The sequence below is a fragment of the Capra hircus genome, chromosome 5, assembly GCF_001704415.2.
Source record: "Capra hircus breed San Clemente chromosome 5, ASM170441v1, whole genome shotgun sequence".
NCBI classification, from domain to species: Eukaryota; Metazoa; Chordata; class Mammalia; order Artiodactyla; family Bovidae; genus Capra; species Capra hircus.
Genome location: NC_030812.1, coordinates 40,762,606 through 40,779,266, shown reverse-complemented (window position 1 = coordinate 40,779,266; position 16,661 = coordinate 40,762,606). Strand labels below are relative to the sequence as shown.

Genomic DNA, 16,661 nt, shown 5'->3' with positions numbered 1-16,661 from the left:
CCAAAGTATTGGAGTTTCAACTTCAGTATCATTCCTTCCAATGAATATTCAGGACTGATTTCCTTTAAGGTTGACTGGTTTGATCTCCTTGCAGTCCAAAGCACTCCCAAGAGTCTTCTCCAACACCATAGTTCAAAAGCATCAATTCTTTGGTGCTCAGCTTTCTTTATAGTCCAATTCTCACACTCATTGCTTTGACTAGATGGACCTTTTGTTGGCAAAGTAAAGTCTTTGCTTTTTAATATGCTGTCTAGGTTGGTCATAGCTTTTCTTCCAAGGAGCAAGAGTCTTAATTTCATTGCTGCAGTCACCATCTGCAGTGATTCTGGAGCCCAAGAAAATAAAGTCTGTCACTGTTTCCATTGTTTCCCCATCTATTTGCCATGAAGTGATGGGACCGGATGCCATGATCTTAGTTTCTCAAATGTTGTGTTTTAAGCCAACTTTCCCGTGTACTATTATTTAATTGTTATACAAAATGAGCTTCCTTTTATAATGGAAGTAAATTTCATGCCACTTGCACAGGGGCGTACAGTCCATCTTGCTTTATCAGTCAGAAGTGAGTAGGTTATATGGAGATAACAAAAGAACCCCAAAATCAAGTGCCATAAACTAGGCTAATTTGCTGCTCATGCTACTGGTCCATCTGAGGTCAGTTGTGATTCTACTCCACCTTTTCTCTACTCTGGGACCAAAGCTAATGGAACACCTTCTATTCTGGGACACTGCCAACTTTACTGCAGAGGGAAAAGAGGATATGGCCAATCCTTTCTCTTAAAATTTTAGTTTAGAAGTGACACAGATTGGTTCCACTTCCATTTCCTTGGCCAGAGCAAGTCATGTGGATAAGACTGAATGCGCCATGGACATCTAATCCTTCCCGAGACAGTACAGCAGATATTTTGAACAATAATACATTCAAACACACTTGTCATGAACAGAAGATAGTTAAAGTAAAAATGAAATAAAAAAGACAATGATATTAATTTCCAGTTAGATAATGTTTCCTTCCAAGTGTTAAAATCGTGGCATGGTAAATTACGTCAACTGGAACTTCCCTCATGGTCCAGAGTCTGTGCTCCCAATGCAGGGGCCTGGGTTTGATCCCTGATCAGGGAACTAGATCCCTGTCACAACTAAGTGTTTGCATGCCGCAACTAAAGATTTTGCATGCTGCAATGAAGAGCGAAGGTTCTGTGACATGACTAAAGCTGCTACAGCCAAATAAATAGATAAATATTAAAAAATAATGCTGATTTTCTTCTTAATATATTTTAAGGAGAATTATATCTCTATATATGACATAATATCATGCCCTATCTAAGTATTACATAAAATCATTTGCCTAAAATCATTCTTTTTAGTCGATCAGTTGTGTCTGACTTTTTGTGACCCCCTGGATTGCAGCATGCCAGGCTTCCCTGTCCTTCACCATCTCCTGGAGTTTGTTCAAACTCTTGTCCGTTGAGTCAGTGATGCCATCCAACCAATCATCCTTTGTTGTCCCCTTCTCTTCCTGCCTTTAATCTTTCCCAGCATCAGTGTCATTACCAATATTGTTTATATATCTATGAAAATACATCTACAAAAGTCAAATCTAAATAAGGCTCTCTGAAACTGTGATCAAAGCACATGCAATTCATGTCTCTACACTTATCCTCATATAAAAAGTCCTACAGTTTTCTTCAGTGAGAAATAAACTCACTGACTACTTTTCAAATGATACAAACTGAAGAATAATTTCTAAAAATGAAGAAGGTAAAGGAACTGGCTAGAAATGGAAAGCTTTGGCCTCAAATGAAGAGTAGTCAAAACATTATGAACATTACTACTTTCTTATATAAAACTGTTAAATTGTGTTTATTATAATTAAATGTCAACCAAGAAATTGGACAGACTAACATCGAGGAGGGAGATAAGTTATTTACAAATGTTTGTTCTTTTCTGATTTGCACACTTTGCAACATAAATAGCATCAGAATCTGTAATATAGTCACCAAAACCAGGAGAGTCTTAGCTTCCGGACATGAGAAAAACCAAGAGGCATACAATTTCTAAAATTATTTATGGATAGATAAAACTTAGAACATGTAGTATACAGCTACAGATCTTAAAGGGATTAATCTAGCATAATGACTATTATTCAAGCAAAAGCATTTTAAAAATGTAGCTTAAAGAGGAAAACTGTGAGGCTGTCATCATTCTGATAACAAAACCAGACAAAGATATCACACACACACACAAATTATAGACCAATATCACATATGAACCTAGATGTAAAAATCCTCAACAAAATGCTAACAAACCTAACATGAAAGTGAAAGGCACTCAGTCGTATCTGACTCTTTGCAACCCCATGGAATATATAGTACATGGAATTCTTCAGGCCAGAATGCTGGTGCGGGTAGCCATTCCCTTCTCCAGGGGATCTTCCCAACCCAGGAATGGAACCCAGGCCCCCCTCCTTGCAGGAGGATTCTTTACCAGCTGAGCCACAAGGGAAGCTCAAGAATACTGGAGTGGGTAACCTATCCCTTCTCTAGTAGATCTCCCTGACCCAGGAATTGAACTTAGGTCTCCTGCATTGCAAGCAGATTCTTTACCAGCTGAGCTACCAGGGAAGCCCTAAGATAGCAACATATTAAGAGGATCATATACCATGATCAAGTGGGATTTATCCCAAGGATTAAAGTACTTTGCAATATCCACAAATCAGTCAATGTGATATACCACAAACCATATGATCATTTTACTATATGCAGAAAAAGATTTTCATAAAATTCAATATCCCTTGATGGCAAAAAATCTCTAGGAATTGGGCATAAAATATAGGGAATATATTTCAACATAAAAAAGGCCATGTATGATAAACCCACAGTTAACATAACAGTCAGTGGTGAAGAGGTGAAAGCATTCACTCTAAGGACAGGAACAAGACAAAGATGTCAACTCTCACATAGTTTTAGAACTCTTAGGCACAGCAATCAGAGAAGAAAAGAGTAAATAAAAGGAATTCAAATTAAAATGTAAAACTGTCACTATCTGCAGATGACATGATATTATAGATTATACATGATATTATACATATTATACATGGAAAATTCTAAAGGTGGCAGCAGAAAACTACCAGAGCTCATCAATGAATTAGATAAAGTTTTAGGGTACAAAATTAATATACAATATGGCACATTTCTATATACTATGTATTTCCATATTTATATTTCTATACATATTTCTGGGGCTTCCCAGGTGGCCCAGTGGGTAAAGAATCCTCCTGTCAATGCAGGAGATACAGGAGATTTGCATTCAATCCCTGGGTTGGGAAGATCCCCTGGAGGATAGCATGGCAAGCCACTCCAGTATTCTTGCCTGAAGAATCCTGTGGACAGAGGAGCCTGGTGGGCTGCAGTCCACAGGGTTGTAAAGAGTCAGACACGACTGGAGCGACTGAGTAGGCATATTTCTATTCTTGGATTGGATGAATAAATATTGTTAAAATGGCCATACTGCCCAAGGCAATCTAGAGATCCACTGCAATCCAAATTAAATTATCAATGGCATTTTTCACAGAAAAGGAGAAAAATTTTTTTAATTTGTATGGAAACACAAAAGATATCAAAGTTAAAGCAATCTTAAAAAAGAAGAATGGGGCTGGATGAATCAAGCTCTCTGACTTCAGACTATACTACAAAGCTACAGTCCTCAAAATAGCATGGCACTGGCACAAAAACAGACACAAAGATCAATGGAACAGTATAGAAAGCACAGATATAAACCCATGCACTTAAGGTCAATTAATGTCTAACAAATGAGGCAAGAATACACATTGGAGAAAAGAAAGTCTCTTCAATAAGTGGTGCTGGGAAAAATGGACAGCTACATTTAAAGAATGAAATTAGAACATTCTCTAATACTGTACACCAAAATAAACTCAAAATAGATTAAAGACCTAAATGTAAGACCAGATACTTTTAAACTCCTAGAGGAAAACAGAGGCAGGACACTGTTTGACATAAATTGCAGGAATATTTTCTTTGGCTCTGTCTCCTAGAGTAAAGGAAAAACAATAAAGAAAAATTTAAAAATGGGATCTAATTAAACCTAAGAGCTTTTGCACAGTAAAGGAAACCATAAATAAAACAAAGAGATAATCTATGCAGTGGGAGAAAATATTTGCAAATGGAGCAACTGATGAAGGATCAATTTAAAAAATATACAAATAGCTCACATAGCTCCATAACGCAAAAACAAGCAACCCAAACAAAAAATGACCAGAAGACTTAAACAGACATTTCTGCAAAGAAGACATACAGATGGGTAACAGGCACATGAAAATATGCTCAACATTTCTAATTATTTGAGAAATGCAAACCAAACCACAATGATGTATCACCTCACATTAGTTAGAATAGCCATAATTAAAAATCTACAAATAATAAATGTTGGTGAGGGTGTAGAGAAAACGTAACCTTCCTGTTGGTGGGAATACAAATTGGTACAAACATAATGGAGAACAGTATGGAGGTTGTTTAAAAAACTAAAAATAGAGTTACCATATAATACAATACTCCCACTCCTAGGCATATATCTGCAGAAAATGCAAATTCAAGAAGATAAGTGCAACTCAACATTCATAGCAGCACGAGTCACAATAGCCAATACTGGAAGCAACCTAAATGGCCACTAACAGATGAATGGATAAAGAAGATATAGTGTATACACACAATGGAATGCTACTCAGCCATGAAAAAAGAATGAAATAATTCCATTTGCAGCAATATGAGCGGCCACAGAGACCACCATACTAAGTGAACTATGTCAGACAAAGACAAATATCATACAATATCACTTTTATGTGAAATCTTAAAAAGTGATACAAATGAACTTATTTACAAAACAGAAACAGACTCACAGACTTAGAGAATGAACTTATAGTTGCTGTGAGAATGATGGAGAGAAGAGATAGTAAGGGAGTTTGGGATGGACCTGTTCACACTATTATATTTAAAATAGATAACCAAAATGACCTACTGTATGGCATATGGAACTCTGCTCAATGTGGCAGAGTTCGATAGGAGAGTTTGGGGGACAATGGATACATGTACATATATGGCTGAATCCCTTTGGTGTTCACCTGAAAATATCAAATTGTTAATCAGCTATACTTTGGTACAGAATAAAAACTTTAAATAAAAAACAGAAAGAGATGTGCATATGTAGAAAACAAACTATGGCTACCAAAGGGGAAAGGAGCTGGAGGGATAACTATGGAATCTGAGATTAACAGGTACAGACTACTATACATAAATAGATAAACAACAAGACCTATTGTACAGCACAGGGAACATATTACATATCTTGCAATAACTTAAAATGGAATAGAATCTGAAAAATAATATATGTATGTGTGTGTGTGTGTATATATATATATATATATATATAATCACTTTGCTCTACACCCCAAAGATCATAAATCAATAAAAAAATTAAAAATGATAAAAACCAAAATTGACTAAAGAAGTCTATATTAGATTCTTTGTTACTTCTCTTGATACAAAATACATACTAGGAAAGATTAATATTGAACTATATTGTCATTAGTTTAGGAGCACAGCGTGAACATTTTAAATCCTTTTAAATATGAATAACTAATACAAATATCAATCTTGTACATAAGATACTGATATAGCTTGTTTCTATCCTTTATTGAGCCCATCCTTGCAGGAAATATTCCCCTGATATCTCTGATTTTCTTGAAGAGATCTCTAGTCCTTCCTATTCTATTGTTTTTTCCTATAAAGGACAAAAAGAGTAAGGATCTAACAGAAGCAGAAGAATTAAGAAGTGGCAAGAATATACAGAAGACTATTCAAAAAGGTTTTAATGACCCAGATAACCACGATGACGTGGTCCCTTACCTAGACTGGACATTCTGAAGTGTGAAGTCAAGTGGGCCTTGGGAAGCATTGCTGTGAACAAAGGTATTGAAAATGGTGGCATTCCAGCTGAGCTATTTAAAATCCTAAAATATGTAGCTGTTAAAAGTGCTGCATTCAATATGCCAGCATATTTGGAAAACTCAGCCATGGCCATAGGACTAGAAAAGTCAGTTTTCATTCCAATCCCAAAAAAGGGCAATGCCAAAAAATGTTCAAACTACCGCACAATTGCACTCATTTCAGATGCCAGTTTGGTAAAGCTCAAAATCCTTCAAGCTAGGCTTTAGCAGTATGTGAACCGAGAACTTCCAGATGTATAGTTGAGTTTAGAAAAGACAGCGAGAGAGAGATCAAATTGCCAACATCTGTTGGATCAGATAGATAAAGGGAATTCCAGGAAAACGTCTACTCCTGCTTCATTGACTACACAGAAGTCTTCGACTGTGTGGATCACAACAAATTGTGGAACACTCTTTAAGAGATGGGAGTACCAGACCACCTTACTTGTTTCCTGAGAAACCTGTATTGGGTCAAGAAGCAACAGTTAGTATTGGACACGGAACAATGGACTGGTTCCAAATTGGGAAAGGAATACATCAAAGCTGCATATTGTCGCCCTACTTGTTTAACTTCTTTGCAGCCAGGTTGGATGAATCACAAGGTGGAATCTAGAAATATCAACAATGTCAGAAATGCAAGGGATATCACTCTAATGGCAGAAAGTGAAGAGGAAATGAAGAGCCTCTTGATGAGGGTAAAAGAGAAGAGTGAAACGAATGGCTTGAAACAACATTAAAAAACTAAGATCAGGGTATCCATTCCCATCACTTTATGGCAAACAGAAGGGAAAAAAGCAGAAGCAGTGACAGGTTTTCTTTTCTTGGGTTCCAAAAATCACTGCAGACAGTGCCTGCAGCCATGAAATTAAAAGATACTTGTTCCTTGGAAGGAAAACTATGATACACCTAGACACCATATTAAAAAGCAGAGATATCACTTTGCTCGTAAAAGTATGAATAGCCAAAGCTATGACTTTTCTATTAGTCATGTATGATTGTGAGAGCTGGACCATAAAGAAGGTTGAGTGAAAAAGAATTGATGCCTTTGAACTGCGGTGCTGGAGAAGACTCTTGAGAGTCCCTTGGACAGCAAGGAGATCAAACTAGTCAATACAAAAGAAATCAACCCTGAATATTCAATAGAAGGACTGATGCTGAAGGTGAAGTTCCAAAACTTTGGCCAACTGATGCGAAGAGCCAACACATTGGAAGAGACCCTGAGGCTAGGAAAGACTGGAGGCAAAATGAGAAGGAGGCAGAAGTTGGTCAGACAACATCACTGACTTAATGGACATGAATTTGGGTGAACTCCAGGAGATAGTGGAGGATAGGAGAGCCTGGTGTGTCCATGAGGTCACAAAGAGTTGGACATGACTTAGTGACTAAACAACAACTTACTTTGTTAATGATAAAATAAATTCCTGTTTCTAAAGGCAAAGCTGATAAATGTCTTTACAGATTAAAACACAAAATGTGATAAAGCGGAAACTTCCTTTTGCTATTTGGTCTACTTCTATAATATTATATACTGTCAGCATAGAAATATTGCTTCCCTGGTATACCAATGAATGTTTCAAGGAAATGTGCTAAATATTTTTTCCAATAATTATCAAATACATACTTTACCATGTGTAAAATAGCTTATGGGAAGTTGCTAGATAATGCAGAGAGTTCAGTCTGGTGCTCTGTGATGACTTAGAGGGTGAGTTGTGTGGGTGGGAGGAAGGCAGAAGATGGAGGGGATATATGTATGGCTGATTATGTACAGCTGATTCGTGCTGCTGCATGGCAGAAACACAACATTGTCAAGCAATTACCCTCCAGTTCAAAAAAAGGTATTTTTTCATGTAGTATGACTACAAGTAATGCATAGTATGCATATCAGGAGTACATGATTTTTATTTTTCACTACTTTCTGAGTGCTTTCATGAGTACCAGGTAAACATTTAACATTGTTTATTAAAACCATGTCACTCCCATTTTTCCTTTAGAGGTTTCCTTTCTTAGAAATAAATAAGAATGTAGATGATATCACTAAAATAAAATGATGGGAACATTGTATCCTCTCATTTGGAACTTTGGTATTTTCAAACCCTTATAAAATTTCTGGTGATGGCAGCCTTTTCCATTTTTTATAAAATAATTATTGACTGAATTATCTGGTAAGGCACTGAGGGATTTAAAATAGTGCAGGATATGAACACTGGAATTTATAATCTAAGAGAAAAGATACATCCAAACTCAAATCACTATCATATAATACAATATAATTATCATACGTTAGACAGTTAAGTGCTAGAGGAAAACAGGGGATATAATAAGCATTGTTCTCAGGGGCTAATCAAAGAGACTTCAAGGGAAAAAGGTGATATCTGATCTGGGCAAAAAATAATCCATAGAAGTCAGAGGCAGAGATTCAAAAGAGAGAGGAGGATAAATCCTAGGCAGAACGCACAGAATGAGGAAAGGCAAAGAGATGGGAAATCATATTGGATATTAGGGTGATAGCAGAGGGTTTTGACTGACTAGAATTCTATATGGAAGAGAGGTGGGTGGCTGGGAAAACAGGCTGGGTGTTGCATCAGAGTGCAGCTTTGAGAAAAATATCTGTTGAATGAATACAATAAACCAGGAATCAGCACAAGTTAGAACAATGAACTGCCAAATAAGGATCTATGTAGCTATTCTGATGTATTTAATTACAGAGCAAAAATGTTATATTATAGGAAACAAACACTGAATCAGCACATTAAGAAAGTATCCTAATTAGCAATACTTTTAAAGAATCAGGATGTTTGAAGTTCCAGAATAGATTATTTATAATTTTGTGTATAGAAAGCCAGAAGAAAAAGAGGTGGATGAATAGACATAGACAAATAAACAGAAAGTACTCTAATGTACTTATCTGTTGGTTGTGGTTTAGGTGGTTTAGTCACTAAGTTGTGTCCAACTCTTGCAATCCCATGGACTGTAGCCTGTCAGGCTCCTCTGTCCATGGGATTCTCCAGGCAAGAATACTGGAGTGGGTTGCCATTTCCTCTCCAATGCATGAAAGTGAAAAGTAAAACTGAAGTCGTTCAGTTGTGTCCGACTCTGAGCAACCTCATGGACTGCAGCCTACCAGGCTCCTCCGTCCATGGGATTTTCCAGGCAAGAGTACTGGAGTAGGTTGCCATTCCCTTCTCCTATAGACACATACATACACAAATACATATACAATGTGCAAATTATAAGTGTGCAACTTTCAGTATAATTGAAAGAATTATACTATATCCTTTTTTTTTTCTTTTAAACATATTATTTTAAAGTCTCTTAAATTTTTTTTTGGTAATGTAAGGTTCTTTTTTTTTTTTCTTTTTTGTAAGGTTCTTTTTGTGTTCATTCTTCTGTCTGTCACACGTGGTAGCTTTCTTTCATAAACTGATATAGTTTAATATTTTTTACTGCTATCTCATATTTGCTTTCGGTCGAAGTCTCATATGTCCGGGGTTCTGATAACTGCATGTTTGCTAAGCTAGCTTTATGGATGTCTCCAATTTGGGATCCACATTTTGATTTTTTACTATTCATGGTTTTCAACTGATGGTTCCCCTTCACAAGGGCAGTATGAAATTAGAAGCCACATTTCCCTATAGTAAAGGCTTCTGGTTTTGCTTTCTCATGTGTGACACTGTTTCAACTCAAGGTCCCAAGTGGGTCACAGAGTTTTGCCCAGCACAGTCCAACAGATTTTCTTGTTTCTGTTTCAGAGCCTAGGTGGCCCATCATAGCTCTAGAGGCAAGACTTGGAGTTTTGTCTTCTTAGTACCTAAATCACTAGCCTCTCACCTTTTAGACTGCCTTCCGTTCTGATATTCTTGTATGCTGTTGGGTTTCCACATGGGCTTTTGCTGCTCTCACTCTCACTGGTAGCATTTGGGCATTTCTCTCAAGTTCAGCTGTGAGTTAAAACCTATATTTGCCTCTGTGTGGGGTGCGTGTGGGAGATGCAGACGATGATGGGCAGGAGGAAAAATTTTCTATTAGTTCAGTGTACTGAATTTTCTAGAAGTATGTTAAATGATTTTAACATGGCTTTTCCTTTTAAAAAATTTTTAATTGTAAAATACACAATATACAAAATTTACTATCTTAATTAACTATTTAAATATTTAATCATTTTAAACTGTATAGTTCAGCAGTAAGTATATTCACCTTATTGTGTAAGCAATCTCCAAAACTCATTCCATTTTCCAAAACTGAAACCCCATAACCATTAACAACAACTCCCTATTTCCTTCTTCCCTGTGCTTGTGGCGACTACTATTCTTCATTCCTCCTTTATAAAGCTGAGTACTCTAGGTCCCTCATGTTAATGGATTCATTTGGTATTTGCTCATTTCACTCATCATCTCTTGTATTCAAGGCTCATTCATGTTGTAGTAGCCAGAATTTCTTTTCTTTAAATATGTATAATTGTATGTATATACAGTTTGCTTATCCATCTGTCTGTCAAGTAGCATTTGAGTCGCTTCCAACTTCTGGCTATTGTGAACAATGCTGCTGTAAATACGGTATTCAAATAAAACTTCAAGATCTTATTTTCAGTGCTTTTGGATGTATACCCAAAGTGGAATTATTAGATGACATATAATTTTATCTTGAAATTATGTAAAAACTGCCACACTGTTTTCCATTGTGGCTGCACCATTTTATATTCCTATCTACAGTGCATATAGTTTCCAATTTTTCCACATCTTCCACAACAGTTATTGTTTTATTTTCTTTGTTATTTGTTTTTTATCCTAAGGCATCTAAGATAATACTTCACTGTAGTTTTGACTTGCATTTCCCTAATAATTAGTGCTGCTGAACAGTTTTTCATGAGCTTTGTCATTTGTATATCTTTTTTGGAGAACAAGGATAAACAAAAAACTTTTTGATTAAAATATAAAAGGCTTTCCTGGTGGCTCAGTAGTAAAGAATCCATCTGCAATGAGGAGATGCAGGAGATGTGGGTTCAATCCTTGAGTATTCTTGCTTAGAGAATCTCATGCAAAGAGGAACCTGTCAGGCTACATACAGTTCACAGGGTGGCAAAGACTTGGACAAGACTGAAGCAACTGAGCACATACGTTTACATAGAAAAGCATACTGATTGACAAAGTTTTATTTCAAATTAATTGTAGTTAATTATATGGACAAATGCTTTTCATTATGTTGAGATAAAAATCAGCATACTCTTCATCACGAATGGTATTACCCTTCTATCTGGTGTTTTTCAGGAAATGGTTAAAACTAGAGATTCTTTGCAGCTGAAGATGGAGAAGCTCTATATAGACAGCAAAAACAAGACCTGGAGCTGACTATGGCTCAGATGATCAGCTCCTTATTGCAAAATTCAGGCTTAAACTGAAGAAAGTAGGGAAAACCATTAGGCAATTCAGGTATGACCTAAATCAAATCCCTTACGATTATACAGTGGAGATAATGAATAGATTCCAGGGATTAGATCTGATAGAATGCCTACCAGAAAAACTATGAAAAAAACCAGAAAAACTATGGATGGAGGTTTGTAACATTGTACAGAAGGCAGTGATCAAAACCATCCCCAAGAAAAAAATATGCAAGAAGATTTCTTATGTGAACAATGCAAAGAAATAGAGGAAAACAACAGAATGGGAAAGAAAAGAGATCTCTTCAAGAAAATTGAAGATAACAAGGGAATATTTCTTGCAAGTATGGGTACAATAAAGGACAGAAAAGGCAAGGATCTAACAGAAGCAGAAAGGATTAAGAAGAGGTGGCAAGAATACACAAAATAACTATTCAAAAAAGGTCTTAATGACTCGGATAACCATGATGGTTTGCTTATTCACTTAGCCAGACAACCTGGAGTGTGAAGTCAAGTGGGCCTTATAAGGATTACTACGAACAAAGCTAGTGGAGGTGATGGGATTCCAACTCAGCTATTTCAAATCATGAAAGATGATGCCATTAAAGTGCTGCACTCAGGTTGCCAGCAAATTTGGAAAACTCAGCAGTGGCCACAGGACTGGAAAAGGCCAGTTTTCATTCCATCCCCCAAGAAGGGCAATGCCAAAGAATGTTCAAATTACTGTGAAGTTGTGCTCATTTCACATGCTAGCAAGGTAATGCTCAAAATCCTTCAAGCTAGTCTTGAAGTATGTGAAGTCTTGAAGTACGTGAAGAACTAAGAATTCCAATACTTTGGCCACCTGATGTGAAGAGCCGACTCACTGGAAAAACCCCGATGCTGGGAAAGATTAAAGACAACAGGAGAAGGGGGCAGCAGAAGATGAGATGGTTTGATGGCATCATCGACACAATGGACATGAGTCTGAGCAAACTCTGAAAGATAGTGAAGGACAGGGAAGCCTGGCGTGCTGCAGTCCATGAGGTCGCAAGCATCAGACATGACTTGGCAACTGAACAACAGAGATCTGTGATTATGTCATTGAAGTGCCTCAATACTTGACCCTAAAACATCTATAAATACCATAGCTCAAATAGGAATCCAAGGTAAAGGTAGATTTTCCCCTGAATATCCCATTCTAGGTAATTGCATAAAACCTATCAACAAAATAAACAAAAATATAATGAATGCTATTTTATCTACAATTGGAGAATCTGTTGTAGGAATTTTTCATGGTAAACACATCTTGCATTTTTTGTTTTCTTTGTAGGATAGATTGAGGCAACCCAGTATGGTGACCAAGCTAAGAGGAAGATTGCTGCTCAGCACAGAGAAGAGTGAGAAAATCTGTTTTCTTTCCGAGGTAGCCCGTAAAGATTTTTAGGTTATTATTCTATTAATAATATTCCACAAGCATAAAAGTTTCTTGTATATATGTTTAGTTCTTTGTATTTTTCCTACTTGGGTATTATCTATTTTTACTTTTCTCTAGTAGTGGGTGTAGTCCAGGAATAATGGTACAAAAATATAAATAAAATCTAAAATAGGTGTAAATAAAAGAAGTAATACACATTGCTGTTAAAAAGTTGTAAAGTTTGTTAGTTGCAAAAAGAATAAACTCTTATTTTGAGACCACCGACCTATAAACCTTGTGAAAAAATAAACATAATTTTAGTGTCTCCATAAGTTTTTAAATTAATTCTATGAAGTACAGGAAACTACATACACAGATTTCACATTGTTCATAATTCTTGACTAGAAACTTTCAGGCTTCTTCTATTGAAAAAAATCAAAAGGATTAAAACTGTAAAGTATTACATTCAGAAATAATTAATCAATTAACTTCCTAATAAAGCTTGACTAATGAAAAGCATATACTAGGTGTTTTTAAAAGAAGCTCTTTCAAGTTTCTTTTTAATCAGTATATTTAAAATGTGATCTGGATTTTCACTCAATATCATATAGTTTACTACTACTACTTTGGAATAATTCCATAATAAAATAACTAATGACAACAGCATAATTATTAATAATGACATATTATATTTTCTGGCTCCTAGGAGATACAAGCACTTTATTACAGATTTCATTGCCTTCCCCAGTATTAGGAGGCAGACAGCATGAGAGCCTGGTAATCTTTTTTTGAAAATCTTTTTTTGGTAATCTTTTTTTGAGAATTTAAAACACAAAACCCATGTCAAATAATATTTACATGTTTCTGTATCTATGAATATGAATGTTACCTCATAAATATGGGATATTTGTTCTACACAAATGTTTCATTTATGTGCCTACTCTAAACCAATGGGATCTGTGAAAAAGAGAAAGATTCAGTTTCTCATACATGCCCATAATTACCAACTTTATTCTTATTTTGTTTAATTTCTCTGACTTCCAGAAATGTACAATATGATAGTAATTCACTGTGACTTCACAATTTTCTGTCTTTCACCTAAGTTTGGGAGTTTGGAAATTATTGGTATAATTTAAAAATACCCAGTAGGAGAAACTCCTGTGGCAATACTTAGCAATACTTGTCTCAAGGTCCAGACTCCTGTAGCTTATTAGAACAGAGTTGGGTCTGGAATTTGGATCTCCTGAAGTCTAGGCTTGAGTTTATAAGCTAAGTTTGTGAAGCACACAGTTGCAATATTTCTACCCACTCTTATCAGAATATATTGCAAAGTACTGTAGTTATAAAGAACAAAGATACTTTTAAAGAAGACCAATTTAAAAGAAGTAGAGTGTAAAAGTGCAGTCATTCTGCAAGTTTAAAAATAAGTCTCAAGCTGAAATTTTATTGTATATTCTTATGGTACGTAATGAGCAACATACCTGCCCCAGGCTGCCTCATTTGTGGATGCTTTATTAACTGGAACACAGGAAGAGTCAATGACGGTTGATTTATTCATCTGATAACAGAAACCGCAGTCTGGATCCAACATACATTCGTTACAGTAACTGTAAAATGAAATGAATTGTAGTCATGTTAACAGAGACAACTGATGCTCAGCACACACTGTATTCTATGTGCTCTCCTGCATTTTCCACGCTACTCTGCAGTAAGCTTGGGGCCATGTGACTCGCTTTGGCTCTGGTAAATAACTTGTGATAAGGCAGGTGAGAACTGGCTGATTTCTTCTATCTCTCCCTATTCTGGATGCAGCAACTTTGGAAACGGCTGTGAAATGGAGGTGGACTGGATGCGCAATATTGTATGTAGAAGAACTCCAATCTGCCAGCAGCAAATACACTTTTGCTTTCCTGAGCCACTGAGATTTGTTACCAGAGCACGGACTGGTCCATTTTGAACCAGCTACCTGGTTCCAAACTGTACCAAAGCCTTTACTTCTCTTAAATGTTCCCATCATGTACCATATCTTTTCAAAAATGGAATTTTTTCCTAATATAAACCATGAAATAGAAAATTCAAAGAATGAAAAAAAAATTACATCTAGAGCAAAAAGTTAAAAATGCCACCACTGTAAGAATGGTCAGAGTTAACATCCTGGGAGATACTTGTATTTTTAATAAATATATATTGAAAATCAACTATGTTGTATGCTTAATTAAAAGAAGTTGTAACCTTTAAAAACTGCATAAATTTTTCTGAAAAAGAGAAAAGAATAAAGGTTGGTATAGGTGAAAAGGCTAAATTTTCCCATCCACTGTTGGATTACAGAGCCATTACCAACTAATCATTGCTCACCTAACAGCAATATCCTAACTTCAGGAAAATTTTAAAGAGGCAAAATCCTTTAGAGAGCAGGATTTTCCAACATAAGCCAACAGTGTGCTTGTAGAATGAGTTTCCTCACTATCATACTGTTTGCCAGACAAACCTGGAACACTTTATACACCGTAGGCACATACAAGGTATGGAGACCCTAAGATGAATAAATTAAAGTCCCTGCTCTGCTCCTTGGTAGATAAAAGGCAAGGATAAGAAACAGCTATACCTGCTAATAATGATGATATGATAGAAAACAGAAATAAGGGCAGAGACCTGATTATTTGCCTGTAAGAATGGGGGATAATTTCAGAGACGATATTTGAGCTGGATCATAAGAGAAATTTACCAGGGAAAGAAGTAGAAAGAAGAGTATTTCAGGGAACAACTTATTACATAATTACAGATAAGTCAGTACAGACTTATTAAATATCTACTTTGTACGAGTAATTACACAGTGGGGTGTGGGAGAGAAACAGGGTAAGAACTAATGCAAGCTATCTGAAAAAGACATGAATCATCAAAATCAAACTACTTCTTTGATGCATTTAGCTAAATGGAAAAGACTGGCATTGTTTAAAAATTAGACACTGCCATTCTGTCTGTAAATCTTTATAAATAGTCTATTTTTAATGAGACTTTCAGCTCAGTTCAGTTCAGTCACACAGTCGTGTCCGACTCTTTGCAAACCCATGCATCACAGCACGCCAGGCCTCCCCATCACCAACTCCCAGAGTTCACTCAAACTCACGTCCATTGAGTCAGTGATGCCATCCAGTCATCTCATCCTCTGTCTCCCCCTTCTCCTCCTGCCCCCAATCTTTCCCAGCATCAGGGTCTTTTCCAATGAGTCAACTCTTTGCATGAGGTGGCCAAAGTATTGGAGTTTCAGCTTCAGCATCAGTCGTTCCAATGAACACCCAGGACTGATCTCCTTTAGGATGGACTGGTTGGATCTCCTTGCAGTCCAAGGGACTCTCAAGAGTCTTCTCCAACACCACAGTTCAAAAGCACCAATTCTTTGGTGCTCAGCTTTCTTCACAGTCCAAGTCTCACATCCATACCTGACCATTCGAAAAACCATGGCTTTGACTAGACGGACCTTTGTTGGCAAAGTAATATCTCTGCTTTTCAATATGCTATCTAGGTTGGTCATAACTTTCCTTCCAAGGAGTAAGCGTCTTTTAATTTCATGGCTGCAGTCAAAAAAAAAAAAAAAAAAAGGTCTTTCAAAGCCTACTGAAAGATCAACATACTTTAGAAATGTGATACAGTATTGTGAACCTAAAATTGTCTATACCTATGATAAACAGAATAAAACAGAAATCATGAGAAGTACTCTGAGCTTCTGGCTTTAAGAACTAGACTAGGCTAATTTGGAAGGGAAGATCATTCCTACTAGTATTTTGTTCATTTATTCTGCCCATATGAAGTAGAATTAAAACCCCTGATGGTTTCAGTGGCTTTAAATGATAATTATTTGGCAAATGTCAATTCACCCATTTGTAGAGAAATGA

The 16,661-nt window shown here is 36.3% G+C and overlaps 1 protein-coding gene across 1 annotated transcript in view; it reads right to left on the bottom strand.

Annotated features, from left to right (window-relative positions):
- Positions 1–16,661, bottom strand: part of SLC2A13 (solute carrier family 2 member 13) — a 504,156-nt gene that overhangs the window by 102,398 nt on the left and 385,097 nt on the right. Inside the window, exon 7 of the mRNA XM_018047921.1 lies at positions 14,250–14,375. Coding sequence (XP_017903410.1) covers positions 14,250–14,375 — 126 coding nt within the window. The remainder of the gene's footprint in view (positions 1–14,249; positions 14,376–16,661) is intronic.